The sequence below is a fragment of the Acanthochromis polyacanthus genome, chromosome 16 (genome assembly GCF_021347895.1).
Source record: "Acanthochromis polyacanthus isolate Apoly-LR-REF ecotype Palm Island chromosome 16, KAUST_Apoly_ChrSc, whole genome shotgun sequence".
In the NCBI taxonomy this organism is placed as follows: domain Eukaryota; kingdom Metazoa; phylum Chordata; class Actinopteri; family Pomacentridae; genus Acanthochromis; species Acanthochromis polyacanthus.
The window spans coordinates 36343833-36363682 of NC_067128.1; the positions used below are offsets into that span (position 1 = coordinate 36343833).

General features: G+C 37.6%; 1 protein-coding gene across 4 annotated transcripts in view; it reads right to left on the reverse strand.

The window, feature by feature from the left end:
- itsn2a (intersectin 2a) overlaps positions 1–19850 on the reverse strand; it is a 45426-nt gene that overhangs the window by 6576 nt on the left and 19000 nt on the right. For 3 of the 4 annotated variants that reach the window (XM_051960573.1, XM_051960571.1, XM_051960574.1), the window contains 15 exons: positions 18005–18413; positions 17296–17465; positions 17128–17188; positions 15849–16072; positions 15699–15739; positions 15450–15628; positions 14237–14270; positions 10212–10333; positions 10047–10143; positions 8595–8786; positions 2915–3036; positions 2730–2836; positions 1705–1888; positions 1511–1609; positions 569–736 (listed from right to left, as the gene is read on the reverse strand). In XM_051960573.1, the coding sequence (XP_051816533.1) occupies positions 569–736; positions 1511–1609; positions 1705–1888; positions 2730–2836; positions 2915–3036; positions 8595–8786; positions 10047–10143; positions 10212–10333; positions 14237–14270; positions 15450–15628; positions 15699–15739; positions 15849–16072; positions 17128–17188; positions 17296–17465; positions 18005–18413 (2209 nt within the window). The remainder of the gene's footprint in view (positions 1–568; positions 737–1510; positions 1610–1704; positions 1889–2729; positions 2837–2914; positions 3037–8594; positions 8787–10046; positions 10144–10211; positions 10334–14236; positions 14271–15449; positions 15629–15698; positions 15740–15848; positions 16073–17127; positions 17189–17295; positions 17466–18004; positions 18414–19850) is intronic. The other variant, XM_051960572.1, reaches the window with a different exon arrangement.

Sequence of the window (19850 nt, forward strand, 5' to 3'; positions counted from 1 at the left end):
TTCCATTTGCTCCAGAATTAAAGACATTTTTCTTTATTATTTGGTCAGAACTAACAGGGAAATTTAGAGATTTCTGTCAAATAAGGTAACACAGACCTGATATCTTTACTGTACATATGCAGTAACACCCTAAAGGCCCCATCTGAGACAAAAACCCTGAAATATACACTCATATATGTCTTTGTGCATGTTTACCAATTTCAGTTGTTAGCCTTACTGTTAGCTAACAATTTCAACCACTAGCTATACTGCTAGCTAACATTTTCAACTGCTAGCCAAACTGTTAGCTAACATTTTCAACTGTTAGCCATACTCTTAGCAATCAATTTTAACTGTCTTCAATTGCTATACTGTTGGCTACCAATGTCAACTGTTAGCCATACTTTTAGCTAGTGATTTCCATCTGCTAGCCAAAATGTCAGTTGTATATTAGCAGATATACTGTTAAGTAACAATTTATATTATTTATTATACTGTTAGACAACAACTTTAGCTGTTAGCCAACAATTTGAACCAAGCTGGTAACAAGTTAGCCAGAGCTCACATGTGTCTTTTCTGTCATGTTTACCTCTATAGCGCCTTCACACTGGACGTGGCTCTGAATCCACTCCAGTCGGTCTGAGTTTTCTTTCTCTCTGACGCCTTCATTGACCTGAGAACAAAGTTCCTCGGCTCGCTCCAGAGCTTCTTTCAGCGGGCTTCGGTCTGCATGGACCTCTGGGGTGTTTTCCAAGATCTGACCAATGAGAAGAGTAGGAATGTCAGAGAAAACTGTTAGCCATACTGTTATCAAATGGTTTCAACTGTTAGCCACAGTGTTAGCTAACAATTTCAACTGTTAGCCAACAATTTCAGCTGTTTGCCATATTGTTCAATAACACTTTCTGCTGTTTGCAAACGATTTAATTTTTTTATTTCAGCTGTTTGCCACACTGTTAGCTATCAAGTTCAACTGTTAGCTATTCTATTTGCTGACAGTTCCAACTGTTAGCTAACAATTTCCACTGTTAGCTAGAAAGGAATAATTTCAACAGCTTGCCACACAATTAGCTAACAATTTAGACTGCTAACCAACAATCTGAATTGGTACTAATATTGGCCAACAATTTTAACTGCTAGCCACACAATTAATTAACAATTAACAACCTTTATTCATGGGTTTAGCCAATAAATTTAAATTATTCATCCATACTTTTATCTAACAATTTAGACTGGGCATAAATACTGTTAACAATTTTCAACCATTAGATACTCAATTAGCTATAATTTACAACCTTTATGCATGGTTTTTCGCTAATAAATTTCAATTATTTATCCATACTTTTAGCTAACAGTTTAAAGTGTTAGCCACACTTTTAGCTAACTATTTCAATTGTTATCTACAGCTTTAGGTAGCTAATTCAACCATTTAATCACTCATTAATATGACTCATACAACCTCTCTCTTCTTTATACCTTTATTTATTTATAATAATAATAGAATTACACATAAATAGAGTTTTCCACGTACGTTCTTTATGAGCAGAGGGTAGCGGGTGATCCTCTGCATGGGCTTTAGCAGGAAGCTGGACAGCGGCATGCCTTTACAGCGGTAGTTGGTGGCTATCTTCTACTCAAGACCAGAAATAAATACATGCAGATGTTACTGTAGAAGTGTGAGCGTTTTGCCCTGTCTGTACAGAGTTCCTCATCCACAGCTCGTACCTTGAGGAAGTCCTTAAAGTCGGGCTGGTTGTGGGTTTTGTTCTGCAGCAGCGCAGCAGCATTCAGCTGACAGGAACAGAACCGAATGTACGGCTGCATGTGAGCCAGTTCTGAGGCCAACAGGTCTCCGATCAGCTGGACAGGCATGTTCTCACCACCGGTCTTCTTACGGACACGCAGGGCTCTGAAAAACATTAACAATGAGGATGGAAAACATGATTTCATATGCAGGAGCTACACTGAGCAGAAAACATAACTTGAAGGATTATCTTGAGACTTAAGGCTTTTCAGTCTGTTTTAGAAATGCTCCAAGTAAGAAGAGTTAATTAGTTTGACACTAGTATTTAATTATCTGTGACTGTTTTTCACCGTAGAGTTCAAAAACCTCTAATGGAGCTGAAGGGTGGTTGAGAGCTCATGTCCTGCACATTTACAGTTTAGAATTGTATTTCTGAGAACGTTTACCTGTTTTAATGCTCAGAAACACATTATTTTCTTCCTACTGTACAAGTTTGCAGCTCCTGTTCTGTCTGAAAGACTCTGTTTAATCCAGTCTCTTCAATAGTGGGTTTGAAAGGCATGTTATCTTTAAAAATAAACACCAGATTGACACCATTTATCAGGCAGAAACTATAAAAACACAAAAAATTGTCAGATTTTTAACTTTCCGACGGTCTTTGAAGGTACTGTGAGCTTTTCCTTTGAGGAAAAACAACCAAATCTGAGATCAAAGCTGTGATATTTCCTTCAAATTACTTTATTCTACATGTCTTATCTAAGAATTTGGCAAAAACAAAATACCTAACACCTATGGACACCTGTGAAAATGTTGTATGCGTGGATTCCAATTTTTTTTTCCAGTTTATGTAAAATAAATAATCAAAGAAACTTCTTTGGTTGCATGATTTCTGAATCCTCTCTCCTTCTTCATATTGTTCTGTTTCCAGGACTTTAGATTGCGGTGAAAAAAGCCAGAACTTTGCAGAGCTTCCTCAGAATGCTAACGATAAAGACGCTGGACGTACTTGAGCAGCTTGGTGTTGCACATAATCAGCTCCCTCCAGTTTACAAAGATCACAGCCATCTCAGCTTCCGTTAGACGTCCAGACTCCGACATGGGCTTGTAGAACACCTGAGAGGTACAAATCAGAACAGACTTGAACAATAAGATCATGATCAGGGTTTGGAGCTTCAGAAGAAGGTCCGGTACCTCCAGAACCAGCTCCAGGTCCTGCACATAGGTCTCCTCGGTCTGGATCAGCTCGTGGATGTAGCCCTGCCTCTTCCTCTCCTGAGGCGTCATGGAGTCCAGCGTCATCAGGTCTGCACACCCTGCAGCCCACAGCCATGCAGCACACATGCACAGACGAACACGTGCACGGCAAACACAAAAAACACTCTGCTTTCAATGACACATGCATTTAAATTTTAATTTAAAAAAAGAGCAAACAGTCAAAGCGACACGTTAAAATCTCCCTTTATTACCATGATGTTGTATTTACAGTCAATGCACAGAGTGAGGCACGTTGTTGTTGTTGCAGTACAGGAACAGAAGCGATGCTAACGATGCTAACACCCAACTAAACAGAATAAAGCACCTTCCATGGTTTGCATAGGTGTGAATGAGGAGCTGGAGTGAGCGAGCGGTGGGGTAATTCCACCTTAAATCATCAGGTTCCTTCTGCTCGAACATCTCTGGTTGGCTCGAAAGTTTCAAATCTTCAACCATATTTAAAAGGATATCTGTGCCCATCGAACCGCTTTCAGCAGATTTTTCAGCTCATTGAAGTTCGAACCAAAATAACAGAAAATATTAAAGATAAAAACCTGAACTTTTCACAGTTTTTTCTCATCACATCATCGGTTTAGAATCTGCAATATTGGCCACGTAGATGAAATAATCTGATTATGGGGGAATGGAAATATGAAAAAACAGCCATCTCCTCATGATGATGCCTCCACCGTGCTTGACAATGGGTATGGGTATGTTTGTGATGATGTCCAGTGTTTGGTGCTCACTAAACATTATTCAAAATCAGTTACTCAAAGTTTGGCCCAAATGGCTTACATCTTGTCCATAAAGACTTGGATTATTCAAAGTTTATCCAAATCAACCAAACGTATCCAAAATGACCAAAAACATGTCCAAAAATGACTTAAAACTTAAATGACTTAAATGTCCACAATTTGTCCAAGATAACCTAAATATTTCCAAAACCTCAGATTCTACCAAAATAACAGAAAAAATGACAAAAACAACTTCAAATGTTTCCAAAATGACTCAATCTGTCCAATTACTCAACACTTGTTGAAAATTTGTCCTAAACGACCTACAACTTGTCCAAAATAACAAAACTTCCTAAAAATGACTTAAAACACAATCAAAATTTTTTTTACTATTTTTTTTGCTATTAGTCATACCATTAGCAAAAAATGCCAACTATTAGCCATTACTGTTAAACAACAACCTGAAGTGCCACAAGGTAATAAATTCAACAACTGAAGCCATCTCCACATGATGATACTGCCTCCACCGTGCTTCACATCATGATGCTACCTCCAACGTGCTTCATAGTATGATGATGCCACCACCGTGCTTCATAGTATGATGATGCCACCACGGTGCTTCATAGTATGATGCTACCTCCACCGTGCTTCACAGTATGATGCTACCTCCACCGTGCTTCATAGTATGATGATGCCACCACCGTGCTTCATAGTATGATGCTACCTCCACCGTGCTTCATAGTATGATGGTACCTCCACCGTGCTTCATATCATGATGATGCCACCACCATGCTTCATAGTATGATGCTGCCACCACCATGCTTTACTTTGTGGATTTTGTGTGATGTTGTACTGTCTGTCTGCAATATTGAACATGTAGATCAGTTTCTGACAATGGGTGAGTTGAATTACGCGTCACAATAAAACAAAAATATTATTAAAAAATTAAAAATTGAGTAATTTCTGAGAAGTCGTTCAAACAGCCTCATTTTTTCAATGTGAGAAAAAAACTGCTGAAAGTGGGTTGATGGGTAATTTAAAAATAAAATATCTCCTCACATAATGGACATCAAGCTAAAATTCCACAGTTATTTTTCATAAATATCTAAATTTTTTGCCAATCAGAGACGGTAGAGCAGAAAGTTGTGGTGATCTGAGGCGCAGCGACCCGGTGGAAGACTCAGCTGGTAGTTCAAGTCTTTGAGGTTCAAACTTGGCAGGAGTTGGTGGTTTTTCTGCTGGTGATTTCACAGGACGGTCTTCAAACTCTTGGAAGCATTAATCAAATGTGCATCAGAGTTGGGGAATTAAAATCGGTTAGTTTTGGATCGAAGCGATGCGAGCAGCAGTGAGTCTTGGTCCGATGTTGTTAGTGCAAGAATGAGTGACCCTGTTAAAATAGATTTAGAAAACTAAACCGCTCCAGTCTGACACGTTAAGTCTTAGAACAAACTAGAGAAACCCCCGTCTGTCCGCCTGGTTTATGAGTTAATTAGAGGAGGAGGAGTTTAACGAGGAGGAACAGCAGAGTCCTAAACCAGTGAGGAGGAGGAGGTCCTGGAGGCTGGACTTCATCTGGCTCAGACTGAACGGAAAGACGAGGAGGAAGAGGAAGAAGAGGAGGAAGAGGAGGGGAGAGGAAGGCCAGCGTTACTGTCCTACAGAAGGAAACACAGATGAGGTGGAACCATGGAGGGGAGGCGAGTGGGATGGAGGAGAGTCGGAGAGACAGCAGACGGTAAGATAGTTTAATACTGATGCCGACATGCAGGAGCATTAATAAAGCATTTAATGCAAATGTGACCACAGCGGCTGATTTATTCACGTAACCGATCGTGTCGAGTGAGAACATTAGTGCAGCTGGTCCTCATTAGCAGCTCAGAGATGTGATCTGTGGCTGAACCAAACCTGCAGCTGGTGAATATTAATCCAGATCAGGGAATGTGACGAAAAGCACAAAGAAGAACTGGATTTTTTAACTTTAAACTGATTCTTTAAAACATCTTCATTCTGTCTTAATTTCTGCCGACGCTGATTTATAACCAGAGTATCGACACGTTTTCACATCAGCAGCACATTCAGGGGAAAACAAACGCTCTAAAAATCTATTTTTGGGTTCAACTGTAACCCTCTGAACCACACAGCCTGCTAGTTGCACTGAAAGCCAGATTATTATTTGAAATCACAAAGATATCATAATTTATCATCCAGAAATTGTAAAACCAGAAAGAATGGCAGGATTCCCACTTTCCGACGGTCCTTGAACACATCATGTGTGACGGGCGGTTCATTCGGAAAAAATTCTCAAAATGAATAATTTGAGTCAATGATTGTTATATTTGATCATGATTCTACATGTTTAATTTAAAAATGAGCCCATAAATCAAACTTCTGCACAGAACAGATTTACTAGAAGTCTATAAATGAGATGTTTCTCAGTGCAGTTGTCAGAGACTCGGATGAACTGCAGGCTGTGTTTGAGAAAATGGTTCAAAATCTGTCAAACGTGATAGAACATTTTTATCAAAATGAAAAAAACTGTGAAAAAGTAATCAAAATCACTCCAAATTTGCTTTGGATTATTAAACTTGTCCAAAATTATTTTTGAAAATGTCAGAATTAACTTAATTTGTCCAAAATGGGATAAATGTTTCAAATGTTTTGAAACGTTTTCAAAGACTTTTTGACTCAAAATGAGTCTTAGGTGAGGAAAACCAAAGCTACTGGATGAATGACGAATGACAAAAACAGGACCAAAAAATGACACAAAATGGAGAAAAAAACACGACAAAGTGACACAAACATGACACAAAACAACAAGAGGAGACTATGAGAGAGACTGAAAAGAAAAAGCAAAGCTACTGGATCAATAAATAAAGTCAGCACGGCTCACAGAACAGAGGAGCAGGTAGTTAGAGATCCATTCAGCATGGAGAAACATCTTTCCACTGATGGTGAGCAGAGGAGATAGAAAAACATCTACAGGATGAGGAGACAAAACAACAACAAAGACACACAAAACTGCAACAAAACGAGGCAGGAAATGACAAAAACGAGACAGGAAACGACAAAAATGAGACACAAAACAACAAAAACGAGACACAAAACGACAAAAACAAGGCAGGAAATCACAAAAACGAGACACAAAACGACAAAAACAAGGCAGGAAGTGACAAAAACGAGACAGGAAACGACAAAAATGAGACACAAAACAACAAAAACGAGACACAAAACGACAAAAACAAGGCAGGAAATGACAAAAACGAGACACAAAACAACAAAAACAAGGCAGGAAATGACAAAAACGAGACACAAAACGACAAAAACAAGGCAGGAAATGACAAAAACGAGACACAAAACAACAAAAACAAGGCAGGAAATGACAAAAACGAGACACAAAACGACAAAAACAAGGCAGGAAATGACAAAAACGAGACACAAAACAACAAAAACAAGGCAGGAAATGACAAAAACGAGACACAAAAGGACAAAAACGAGACACAAAACGACAAAAATGAGACAAAACGACAAAAACAAGACTCAAAACAACAAAAATGAGACACAAAGCGACAAAAACAAGACTCAAAACAACAAAAAAAAGACACAAAAAGACAAAAACAAGACTCAAAATAACAAAAATGAGACACGAAATGACAAAAACGGGATACAAAACAACAAAAACAAGGCAGAAACCAACAAAAACAAGACAGAAAAGAGAAAAACGAGACATAAAACGACAATAACGACACAAAATGACAAAGCTGTTAGAGATCCAGTCAGCATGGTGAAACAACTTCCTACTGGACAGAAACCCAAACCTGGACTAAAAACCGTCCAAACTTACTGAAAACTCAGTTTGTTTTCACGTTATTTGGAAAACTGGAGTCAGTTTGGACATTTTTAGTAACGCTGGATAAATCTGGAGACAATCTGAACAGTTTAGAATCATTCTGGACAGTTCTTGGACACTTAAAATCACTTTGGGTAGTTTTTAGACCATTTCTTTGTTTCATTTCTGGTGATTTCAGGAGGTTTCGTTCATTTTGTCTGTAAACATTCATGTCTGGGATCAGTTAAAGGTGGAGTCACAGATTCTAACTGGAGCTGTTTTAACCAAAGAAAATGTCGTTGGACTGAAATAGAAGCATCTTTTTGGTTGTTTTTTTTCCTCTGTTAGCATCAGTTTTGCATCTCTTTAAGCCAATTTTAATCTCTTTCTGGTCTTTCTTGGTTCATCTTGCATCTATTTTTGCATCTTCTAGTCCTTTTGTGTGTCTACCAGGTGGCTTTATCCTTGTTTGCTTTGAATTAGCATCACTTTGTGTTCATTCTGTGTCTCTTTGTGTTTGTTTTGTGTCTCCTTGCAGTCATTTTTTTGTGTCTAACAGTTCCTCTATGTGTCTAAGAAGTGGTTTTATCTCTGCATTGAATTTTTGTGTCTCTTGGTGTTTGTTTATAATTATTTTCTGTGTCTTTTTGGTTGTTTTCTCTCTGCTCGCTTTGGTTTTGGATCCATTTGTGTTCGTTTTGCTTCTCTTTTAGTCAATTTTAATGTCTTTCAGGTCATTTTCTGTCTCTTTGCAGCCATTTTCTACCTTTAATTGATCCTTTTGAGCTTGTTTTTTGTCAATTATGATGAATTTCTCCTCACAGTTAACATCTTTTCTGTCTAAATATGAAGTTAAACTTCCCAGAGAGAATCTCAGACTCCAGCTTTAAGGTTCATCAGATGATCAGTTGATCAATAATCGACCCGTCGCTCGTTTCTTACCGTCGGTGTTTCCAGACTCTGGATCTACTGGAGTTTGAAACGTTTGATCAGGTTTTAGTGAACTCTCAGCAGGAATCATCGTTTTATCTCCGTTTTATCTGGTTTTACTCACATTGCTGACTCGGGTCCGACTCTGTGGTCATTTTCACGTAGTTGGTGGGCAGCAGGCCGGTGACTCCGCCCACTTCTCCTTTCCACCAATCGGGGTTGGTCTTGTCCAGGACGCTGATCAGCTGACCTTTGGAGAAGCTCAGCTCGTCCTGATTGGCTGCAGTGTAGTCGTACATGGCGATGACCTGACAGACTGACCAATCAGAGGACAGACGAGGAGTTCAGTCAATATTTCATTTAAACACATTTAGTTCATTTAACAATTCTTCATGTCATGTTAAACATAAACACACAATTATATTGTAAATAATTCAGTCTCAGTAACTACGTGATGTCGCATAAACATTTAGAGAGCAGGAGAGAAATATAAAAAAATATATTAAAAATATGCAAAACAAACATTTTTTTAATTTACAAAAAAGATAAAATGTTTGTTTAAAAAAAACAGCAAAAAACCCCAATACAAAATTAACAAAATGTTAAAAAAACAAGTATCAAAACAGAAAGTGAAAGAAATTCAGAAAATATAAAAAATATAAAAAAATAGAACTTTTTCCTGTAAAATACTTTTTTTTAAAAAGATCTGGAAGTATCAGCAATACATATTTTTTAAAATATCTATAATAAAATTATCCCAAATGTTGTTTTAAATACTTTTTGTTATGTAAATTTTTATATATATTAAAATTTTTTTAAAGCCATTTCTAAAACTGTAAAAAAAACTCAAAAATATATAAAAACAAAAATAAAGTTTTTTTTAAAATGCTCAAAGATTTTTAAAATTGTCAAAAGTATTTTAAAGAAAAAAATAAAAATAACAAAGAATTTTTAAAAAATGCTAAAAGTATTTTTAAAATTGTCAAAAATATTTTAAAGAAAAAATAAAAATAACAAAGATTTCTTTAAAAATTGCGAAATATATTTCTAAAACTGTCAAAAATATTTTAAAGAAAAATCTCAAAAATGAAATAAATTGTTTCAAAAATGTCAAAACCATTTCTAAAATGTCAAAATATTTGAAGGAAAAATATAAGTATTTTAAAATGTTTCTGTAATATTTCTACAACTGTCAAAAATATATATATTTTAAAATATCTATATATAAATAAAAGTAACAAAGTATTTGTACACACCAAACCAGGATGGAAGTAGCAAAAAAACAAAGCATAAAAATAAAAAAATGCCAAAAATAATATTACAAAATATCAAAAAGTTTGCATAAAAATAAATATGTAAAATAAATTAAAACATCTGAAAAGCCTTTGAAATATAACACCTGCTGTTGGGAAAAATCAAGGCAGAAAGCTCAAAATTCCCTCTGAGATGCAGTTTAGTGGAAGGAGGAAGCATCAGAACATGGAAATAATAAATGTAAAAGTACGTTTAAAGCTGCATCAGAGTAAAAGCAGTGAGTTCTTTCCAGCAGCTCTTGTCCTCCGGGTCTCAGACTCACCTGGCAGAGGTGAAGGCGACGTCTTGCTGCTGGACGGACCCAGAAGTTTGACGTTAGACGAGTGAAACCAGCCTCTCTGGCGCTTTTTACCTCGAGCCTGGAAGCAGAAAGTTCGTCAGACGTCTAAAACCACCGTTTAACGAGACTTTAAGAGCCGCTGATCACCTGCAGTTCTCCCAGCCACCAGCCGGACGAGTTCTTGGCCTGAACCACGATCAGTTGTCCTGGAGACAGATGCAGCTGATGCAGCGTCTGGGCAGCGGCGGAGGAGACGGCCTGAGCCACTTCTGCCGACAGAATCATAAATATTTATCAGATAGAGTCCAGAAAACCAGACAGAACCATAAATATTTATCAGATAGAGTCCAGAAAAACAGACAGAACATAAATATTTACCAGATAAAGTCCAGAAAAACAGACAGAACATAAATATTTACCAGATAAAGTCCAGAAAAACAGACAGAACATAAATATTTACCAGATAAAGTCCAGAAAAACAGACAGAACCATAAATATTTACCAGATAACGTCCAGAAAAACAGACAGAACCATAAATATTTACCAGATAAAGTCCAGAAAAACAGACAGAACCATAAATATTTACCAGATAAAGTCCAGAAAAACAGACAGAGCCATAAATATTTACCAGATAGAGTCCAGAAAAACAGACAGAACCATAAATATTTATCAGATAAAGTCCAGAAAAACAGACAGAACCATAAATATTTACCAGATAGAGTCCAGAAAAACAGACAGAGCCATAAATATTTATCAGATAGAGTCCAGAAAAACAGACAGAACCATAAATATTTACCAGATAGAGTCCAGAAAAACAGACAGAACCATAAATATTTACCAGATAAAGTCCAGAAAACCAGACAGAACCATAAATATTTACCAGATAGAGTCCAGAAAAACAGACAGAACCATAAATATTTATCAGATAGAGTCCAGTAAAACAGACAGAACCATAAATATTTATCAGATAGAGTCCAGAAAAACAGACAGAACCATAAATATTTATCAGATAGAGTCCAGAAAAACAGACAGAACCATAAATATTTACCAGATAGAGTCCAGAAAAACAGACAGAACCATAAATATTTACCAGATAAAGTCCAGAAAAACAGACAGAACCATAAATATTTATCAGATAGAGTCCAGAAAAACAGACAGAACCATAAATATTTACCAGATAAAGTCCAGAAAAACAGACAGAACCATAAATATTTACCAGATAACGTCCAGAAAAACAGACAGAACCATAAATATTTATCAGATAACGTCCAGAAAAACAGACAGAACCATAAATATTTATCAGATAGAGTCCAGAAAAACAGACAGAACCATAAATATTTACCAGATAGAGTCCAGAAAAACAGACAGAACCATAAATATTTACCAGATAGAGTCCAGAAAAACAGACAGAACCATAAATATTTATCAGATAAAGTCCAGAAAAACAGACAGAACCATAAATATTTACCAGATAGAGTCCAGAAAAACAGACAGAGCCATAAATATTTACCAGATAACGTCCAGAAAAACAGACAGAACCATAAATATTTATCAGATAAAGTCCAGAAAAACAGACAGAACCATAAATATTTATCAGATAGAGTCCAGAAAAACAGACAGAACCATAAATATTTACCAGATAAAGTCCAGAAAAACAGACAGAACCATAAATATTTATCAGATAGAGTCCAGAAAAACAGACAGAACCATAAATATTTACCAGATAAAGTCCAGAAAAACAGACAGAACCATAAATATTTATCAGATAGAGTCCAGAAAAACAGACAGAACCATAAATATTTATCAGATAGAGTCCAGAAAAACAGACAGAACCATAAATATTTACCAGATAGAGTCCAGAAAAACAGACAGAACCATAAATATTTATCAGATAAAGTCCAGAAAAACAGACAGAACCATAAATATTTACCAGATAGAGTCCAGAAAAACAGACAGAGCCATAAATATTTATCAGATAGAGTCCAGAAAAACAGACAGAACCATAAATATTTACCAGATAGAGTCCAGAAAAACAGACAGAACCATAAATATTTACCAGATAAAGTCCAGAAAACCAGACAGAACCATAAATATTTACCAGATAGAGTCCAGAAAAACAGACAGAACCATAAATATTTATCAGATAGAGTCCAGTAAAACAGACAGAACCATAAATATTTATCAGATAGAGTCCAGAAAAACAGACAGAACCATAAATATTTATCAGATAGAGTCCAGAAAAACAGACAGAACCATAAATATTTACCAGATAGAGTCCAGAAAAACAGACAGAACCATAAATATTTACCAGATAAAGTCCAGAAAAACAGACAGAACCATAAATATTTATCAGATAGAGTCCAGAAAAACAGACAGAACCATAAATATTTACCAGATAAAGTCCAGAAAAACAGACAGAACCATAAATATTTACCAGATAACGTCCAGAAAAACAGACAGAACCATAAATATTTATCAGATAACGTCCAGAAAAACAGACAGAACCATAAATATTTATCAGATAGAGTCCAGAAAAACAGACAGAACCATAAATATTTACCAGATAGAGTCCAGAAAAACAGACAGAACCATAAATATTTATCAGATAAAGTCCAGAAAAACAGACAGAACCATAAATATTTACCAGATAGAGTCCAGAAAAACAGACAGAACCATAAATATTTACCAGATAAAGTCCAGAAAAACAGACAGAACCATAAATATTTACCAGATAGAGTCCAGAAAAACAGACAGAACCATAAATATTTATCAGATAGAGTCCAGAAAAACAGACAGAACCATAAATATTTATCAGATAAAGTCCAGAAAAACAGACAGAACCATAAATATTTACCAGATAAAGTCCAGAAAAACAGACAGAGCCATAAATATTTACCAGATAACGTCCAGAAAAACAGACAGAACCATAAATATTTATCAGATAAAGTCCAGAAAAACAGACAGAACCATAAATATTTATCAGATAGAGTCCAGAAAAACAGACAGAACCATAAATATTTACCAGATAAAGTCCAGAAAAACAGACAGAACCATAAATATTTATCAGATAGAGTCCAGAAAAACAGACAGAACCATAAATATTTACCAGATAAAGTCCAGAAAAACAGACAGAACCATAAATATTTATCAGATAAAGTCCAGAAAAACAGACAGAACCATAAATATTTACCAGATAAAGTCCAGAAAAACAGACAGAACCATAAATATTTACCAGATAAAGTCCAGAAAAACAGACAGAACCATAAATATTTACCAGATAAAGTCCAGAAAAACAGACAGAACCATAAATATTTACCAGATAAAGTCCAGAAAAACAGACAGAACCATAAATATTTACCAGATAAAGTCCAGAAAAACAGACAGAACCATAAATATTTACCAGATAAAGTCCAGAAAAACAGACAGAACCATAAATATTTATCAGATAGAGTCCAGAAAAACAGACAGAACCATAAATATTTATCAGATAGAGTCCAGAAAAACAGACAGAACCATAAATATTTACCAGATAAAGTCCAGAAAAACAGACAGAACCATAAATATTTATCAGATAGAGTCCAGAAAAACAGACAGAACCATAAATATTTATCAGATAGAGTCCAGAAAAACAGACAGAACCATAAATATTTACCAGATAAAGTCCAGAAAAACAGACAGAGCCATAAATATTTACCAGATAGAGTCCAGAAAAACAGACAGAACCATAAATATTTACCAGATAAAGTCCAGAAAAACAGAGAGAACCATAAATATTTATCAGATAAAGTCCAGAAAAACAGACAGAACCATAAATATTCATCAGATAGAGTCCAGAAAAACAGACAGAACCATAAATATTTATCAGATAGAGTCCAGAAAAACAGACAGAACCATAAATATTTACCAGATAAAGTCCAGAAAAACAGACAGAGCCATAAATATTTACCAGATAGAGTCCAGAAAAACAGACAGAACCATAAATATTTACCAGATAAAGTCCAGAAAAACAGACAGAACCATAAATATTCATCAGATAGTCCAGAAAAACAGACAGAACCATAAATATTTACCAGATAAAGTCCAGAAAAACAGACAGAACCATAAATATTTACCAGATAAAGTCCAGAAAACATCAGAGTTCATCAGCAGGTCTGAATGTTTAAAGTTCTCACCTGGTTTCCTGGTTGAAGCTCCAGATCTGGACGTCTAAATATATGAAGAGAAACATAAATTTAAAATGAAAGAAGCACTAAAAGAGCTGCTAGAAATGAAAAACATCTGATAATAATCCAGTGTGACGAACAATTAAAAACCTGACTAAATTAATTAGTGTCAGTGACCGGCCTTTAAAGAGGCCATATTCTGCACATTTACAGGTTCGGAACTGATTCTTGGCATCATCATCATCATCATCAGGCACTTTATCCAGACACTCTGGACAAAGTTTTGGACTTTTGTCTCAAATATGGCCACGTGTCAGAACGGCACAATTGAAAATGACTCAAATTTCATTCAAAATGTCCAAATTAACTGAAAAAAAAAATCAAAAATAACTTGAATTTTTTTCCCAAAATGATGTCAAACTTCCCAAATGACTCAGAAATTGTCCAAGATTAGTTTAAGAAAAAGTTCAAAATCACAAAAAAAGATTGTGAATTAGTCCTAAATGACTTTAAAAAGTGTCAAAAAAGACAAAACAATTCCAAACTACTTAAAAAAATTCCTAAAAATTATATAAAATGACTCAGTATGTGCCCATTTAATTGATCCAAAACATGTCCAAAACTAACAAAAAATGTAAAATTAGTAAACAATTACTTGAAACTTGTCTCAAAATGACAACGAAGTGTCAAAAATGACTTGAAAATTGTCCTAAATGACTCAAACTCTAAACTTTTCCCAATGCAAAGCAAAAAAGTCTAGAAAAAATACAAAAATGTGTCTGAAACCGCTTAAAATCTGTCCCAAATGAAACAGAATTAGTCTCCAACTACTTGAAACTTGTCACAAATACCAAAAAATGACTCAAAAAAAGTCCAAAATCACTATAAATTTGTCCTAAATGACTCAAAATAGAAGAGTTTCCGAATATAATGCAAAAAATGTCTAGAAATTAAACAACAATATCCAAAATCACACAAAATGTGCCTAAAATTACTTAAAAGTTGTCCCACATGACCTAGAATTAGCCTCCAGTTACTTTAAACTTGTCACAAATATCTAAAAATGACCTAAAAAAAGTCCAAAAAGTCTTTAAATTTCTCTAAAATTATTAAATTTGTGTATAATTCTTTGACACACATGAATAATGACCAGAATCCTGCAGCTACATTTGTATGCTTGTTTATATAAAATACTGAAACAGTGGACATTTAGATGCTTCACCTCCGGCTCCACCGGTCGGACGTAGTTGGAGGGGAAAACTCCCGCCTGGTCTCCGATGCATCCTCGCCACCACTCGCCCTCCCTCTCCGTCACCATGACGACGTCTCCCTCCACAAACGTCAGGTCTCCGGCCTCTGGACTCTCGTAGGTGTACAGGGCCACGTACTCTGGAGGGAGAACTTTGATATAACAGATATACATGATATACATGATAAATGGAAAATAAAATACAGGTTTATTCATTCTGACCTTCCAGCTGGACGAAGTCTGACGAGTCGAAAGCATCGACTCTGGAAAACAACAACAAGAAGTTACATCTCACACCCAGCCTCACACCGACTGTATTCACTCTGAAGTACTCTAAAGTACTCTGAAATACTCTGAAGTACTGGCTCATACTCGGTCTCCACGGCAACGTAGTTTTTGGGGAACCAGCCCTGTGTCCCGTTTAGCTGTCCCAGCCACCAGTCCTCCCTCTGCTGCAGCACGCTGATGACATCACCCTGGGAGAAGCTCAGCAGCGCCGTGAGGACATCACCGGTTACCGAGGAGACGGCCAGGTGAGCCTCAGGTGAGGAGGAAGACCAGGAGGAGACGGCACGAGCCAGCAGCGCCACGGAGGGCTGAGGAAATAAAAATACAGTGATTTACCTTTATACTGGCAGCTACACTGTAAAAAATTCATTCATATACATGGTAAATAATTTCAAAAATACAGATTTTTATAAAAAGAAACTTATTATTTTACAGTATGACACCACAAATTTGCAACAAAAAATCTGTTTTAATCAGGAAAAAATATTGTTATTTTACAGATATTTGCCATTATTTTATTCTGTATATTAACCATTTAAAATGGTAAATACTCTTTTAAAGTGTTATTTTACAGATTTTCCATGATTTTTTTAAAAATTACAAATAAAATCCTATAAAATCACAAAAAAATTGATATGACCTTACATGTTAACTATAAAAAAAATAACAAAATGACTTTAAATTGGTCCAAACAACTTATTCTAAATGACAAAAACTACAAACTGACTCAAAAACTGTCCAAATCTCAAATTTCTCAGTTCAAAAAGTTCTTTAAATGACTCTGTGTTCTAAAGTACTGAACAGTGGTTCAAAATGACAAAAAAGTCCAAAATAATCTAAAATTAGTCCAAAACTACCTGGAATTTATCCAAAATAATGCAAAATTGTCCAAAAAATGCGCCAAATTATATATGTGAAAAATAACTTCAAACTTGTCCAAAGTATTTCTGATTCTGAAAATGACAAATTGTCCAAAGCAGCAAAAACAAAGTTAAACAAATACTCAATTGTGTCCAAAATGGGTTTAAATTGATCCAAAAAAAAGCATAAAATGACTCAAAAACTGTTTCAAAACTCTCAGCTCAAAAAGTGCAAAAAAAGGGCTCTGATTGTGTCCTAAAGTACTCAACAGTTGTTCAAAATGACAAAAAAGTCCAAAATGACCCATAAGTGATCTAAAATTAACCCAAGCTTGTTACCTCACTAGTTAGCATAAAACAGTTAGCTCCCCTATGAACAGAAAACATCTTCTTCCAGAGAATTAATGCTAATTTCTAAACTGTTTATGGTTTCACTGCTGAACTAAGTCCCTGAAAAGATTATTTAGAGCATTAAGACCTCTCATTGGTCAGAATCTTCTTACCTGTGAAGCATCTGATTGGACCGGGACAATCTTTTCACCTGGTTCCTCCACATTTAGGTCTCTAAAAACAGGAGAAGAATAAAAACAACCCAATAATACGGTCTCATGAATTACAATTAAATCTCAGAATCTACTTCCTGTCTCAGAATCTACTTCCTGTTTTGTCACCTTGCGTTCGGCAGTGGAGGCAGACGGGACGTTTTTCCAGGCGAGGAAGCCGCTGTCTGATTGGCCGAAGCCGGGGGACATTTCTCGGCGTAGGTCTGAGGGAACCAGCCCTGGTTTCCATGGTAACTCCCACACAGCCAGCCTGGCTCGCCGACGGTGTTTTCATTCACCTGGAAACATGTTTTAATCACATTAAAGAGGCGATGGAGGGAAACAGGGAGCTTTCTGCTGCACTAATTAACCTCATCCTATTGTACCGATATACCCTTTTCCATCCTCTTTGACCCTTATTGCCATTGTATTTTACTGTTGAACCCTTTTCCATCCTCTTTGACCCTCATCTTATTGTACCTCTACACCCTTTTCCATCCTCTTTGACCCTCATCTTATTGTACCGCTACACCTTTACTGTCCTCTTTGACCCTCATCTTATTGTACCGCTACACCTTTACTGTGCTCTTTGACCCTCATCTTATTGTACGGCTACACCCTTTACTGTGCTCTTTGACCCTCATCTTATTTTACCGCTACACCCTTTACTGTGCTCTTTGACCTTCATCTTCTTTCACAGTGATGCAGTTTTGCACACAGAGAAGCTTCTAGTCTCAAAAGAGACCAAACATTAGTGAAATAAAGTCAGATTTACCTGAAACCAGGTGAGTGTATCTACCTGAGCAGTAGGTAAAAGGTAAACTAATGCAGTCGGTACCTGGATCAGACAGTTTGCGTCGATGCTCAGCTCGTCGGCGTTTCGGGCGATGAAGGAATACAAAGCTCTGTAGGAGGTCAGTCCTCCCTGCTCCTCCTTCCTCCTCCTCTCCTTCTCCACCTCTTTCTGCTCCTCCACCTCCCTACTTTTCCTCTCCTCGTCCTCTCTTCTCCTCTTTTCTTCTTCTTCTTGTGCTTCCTGCTGGGCGGCTCGGAGTCGATCCTGAGCCTCCTTCTGCTCCTCCAGGAGCCTCCTCTGTCGGGCCTCCTCCTCTTCCTGGAGCCTCCTCTGCTGGGCCTCCTCTTCCTCCAGGAGTCTCCTTTGTCGGGCCTCCTCCTCCTCTCGGAGCCTCCTCTGTCGGGCCTCCTCCTCCTCCTGGAGCCTCCTCTCCTGGTCCAGCTTTGCCTGTCTGTGGGAAGAAATACAGCTTGATATAGACATCCATCCATCCATCCATCCATCCATCCATCCATCTGCAGCTGGCAACACTTTCCAGCTCTTCCTGGGGAATCCCGAGGTGTTCCCAGGTCAGATGAGATATATGATCCCATCAGTGAGTTCTGGGTCTACCCTGTGGTCTTCCCTCAGGTGGATGTGCTTGGAAAACTTACAAAGGAAGTCTCCCTGGAGGATCTGAGTCAGATATCCAAACCACCTCAACTGGTTCTTTTAGAGGTGAAGGAGCAGTGGCTCTACTTCAAGCTCCCTCTGGATGTCTGAGCTTCTTACCCAGAGTGGGACGCTCATTTCAGATGCTTGTATCCATGATGTCGTTCTTTCGGTCACTACCCAGAACTCATGACCATAGGGTGAGGGTTGGAACGTAGATGGATGGGAAATCAAGAGCTTTTCCTTCCAACTCAGCTCCCTCTTCACCATGACATCGACGCATTACTGCTGATGCTGGACCAAGCCGTCTGTCCATCTCATGCTCCATTTTTCCATCACTTGTGAACGACATCCCAAGATGCACTTTTCACCCAGGGAAGCAATTCCCTCCCAACCCAGAGGGAACAAGCCAATGTTGTCTGGCCAGAACTATGGCCTTGGACTTGGAGGTGCTGATCAGCATCACAACTGCTTCAAACTCAGCTGCAAACTGCTCCAGTGCTGCTGAAGGTCTGAGGTATCAACAGAACCACATCATCTGCAAAAAGCAGATATGTGATCCTGAGGTCCCCAAACCAGACACCCTCTTCAGCCCAGCTGCACCTTGAGATCCTGTCCATGAAGACCACAAACAGGATCAGAGACAAGGACCAGTCCTGTTTTTGACTTTGTTCCGAGAATGTGGACACAGCTCTCACTTTTGTTGTACAGGAACTGAATAGTTGGAACTGTGCCCCATACTCCCACAGTACCCCCCACAGACCACCTCAGAGGACATGGTCGTAAGACTTTTCCAAATCCACAAAACACACGTGGACTGACAGGCCAAACTCAAATGACCTCCTCAGCAGCTCTGGAAGGGTAAAGAGCTGATTCACAGTTCCACAGCCAGGATGGAATCTTCATTGCTCTTCCTGAATTTGGACAATCGGTCAGAGCCTCCCTTCCAGCACCTGAGAGTAAACCTTCCCAGGGAGGCTGAGAAGTGTGATACCCCGATACTTGGAACACACTCTCTGGTCCTCCTTCTTGAAAATGGGAACCACTACCCCAGTCTGACACTCCACAGGTACCGTACCCGATGCCCATGCAACATTGTAGAGACGTGTCAGCCAAGACAGTCCAACAATGTCCAGAGCCTTCAGCATCTCAGGGAGGATCTCATCCTCACCTGGCGCCTTGCCACTGAGGAGCTTCTTGACTATCTAGGCGACCTCTACTACAGCGATGAGCGAAG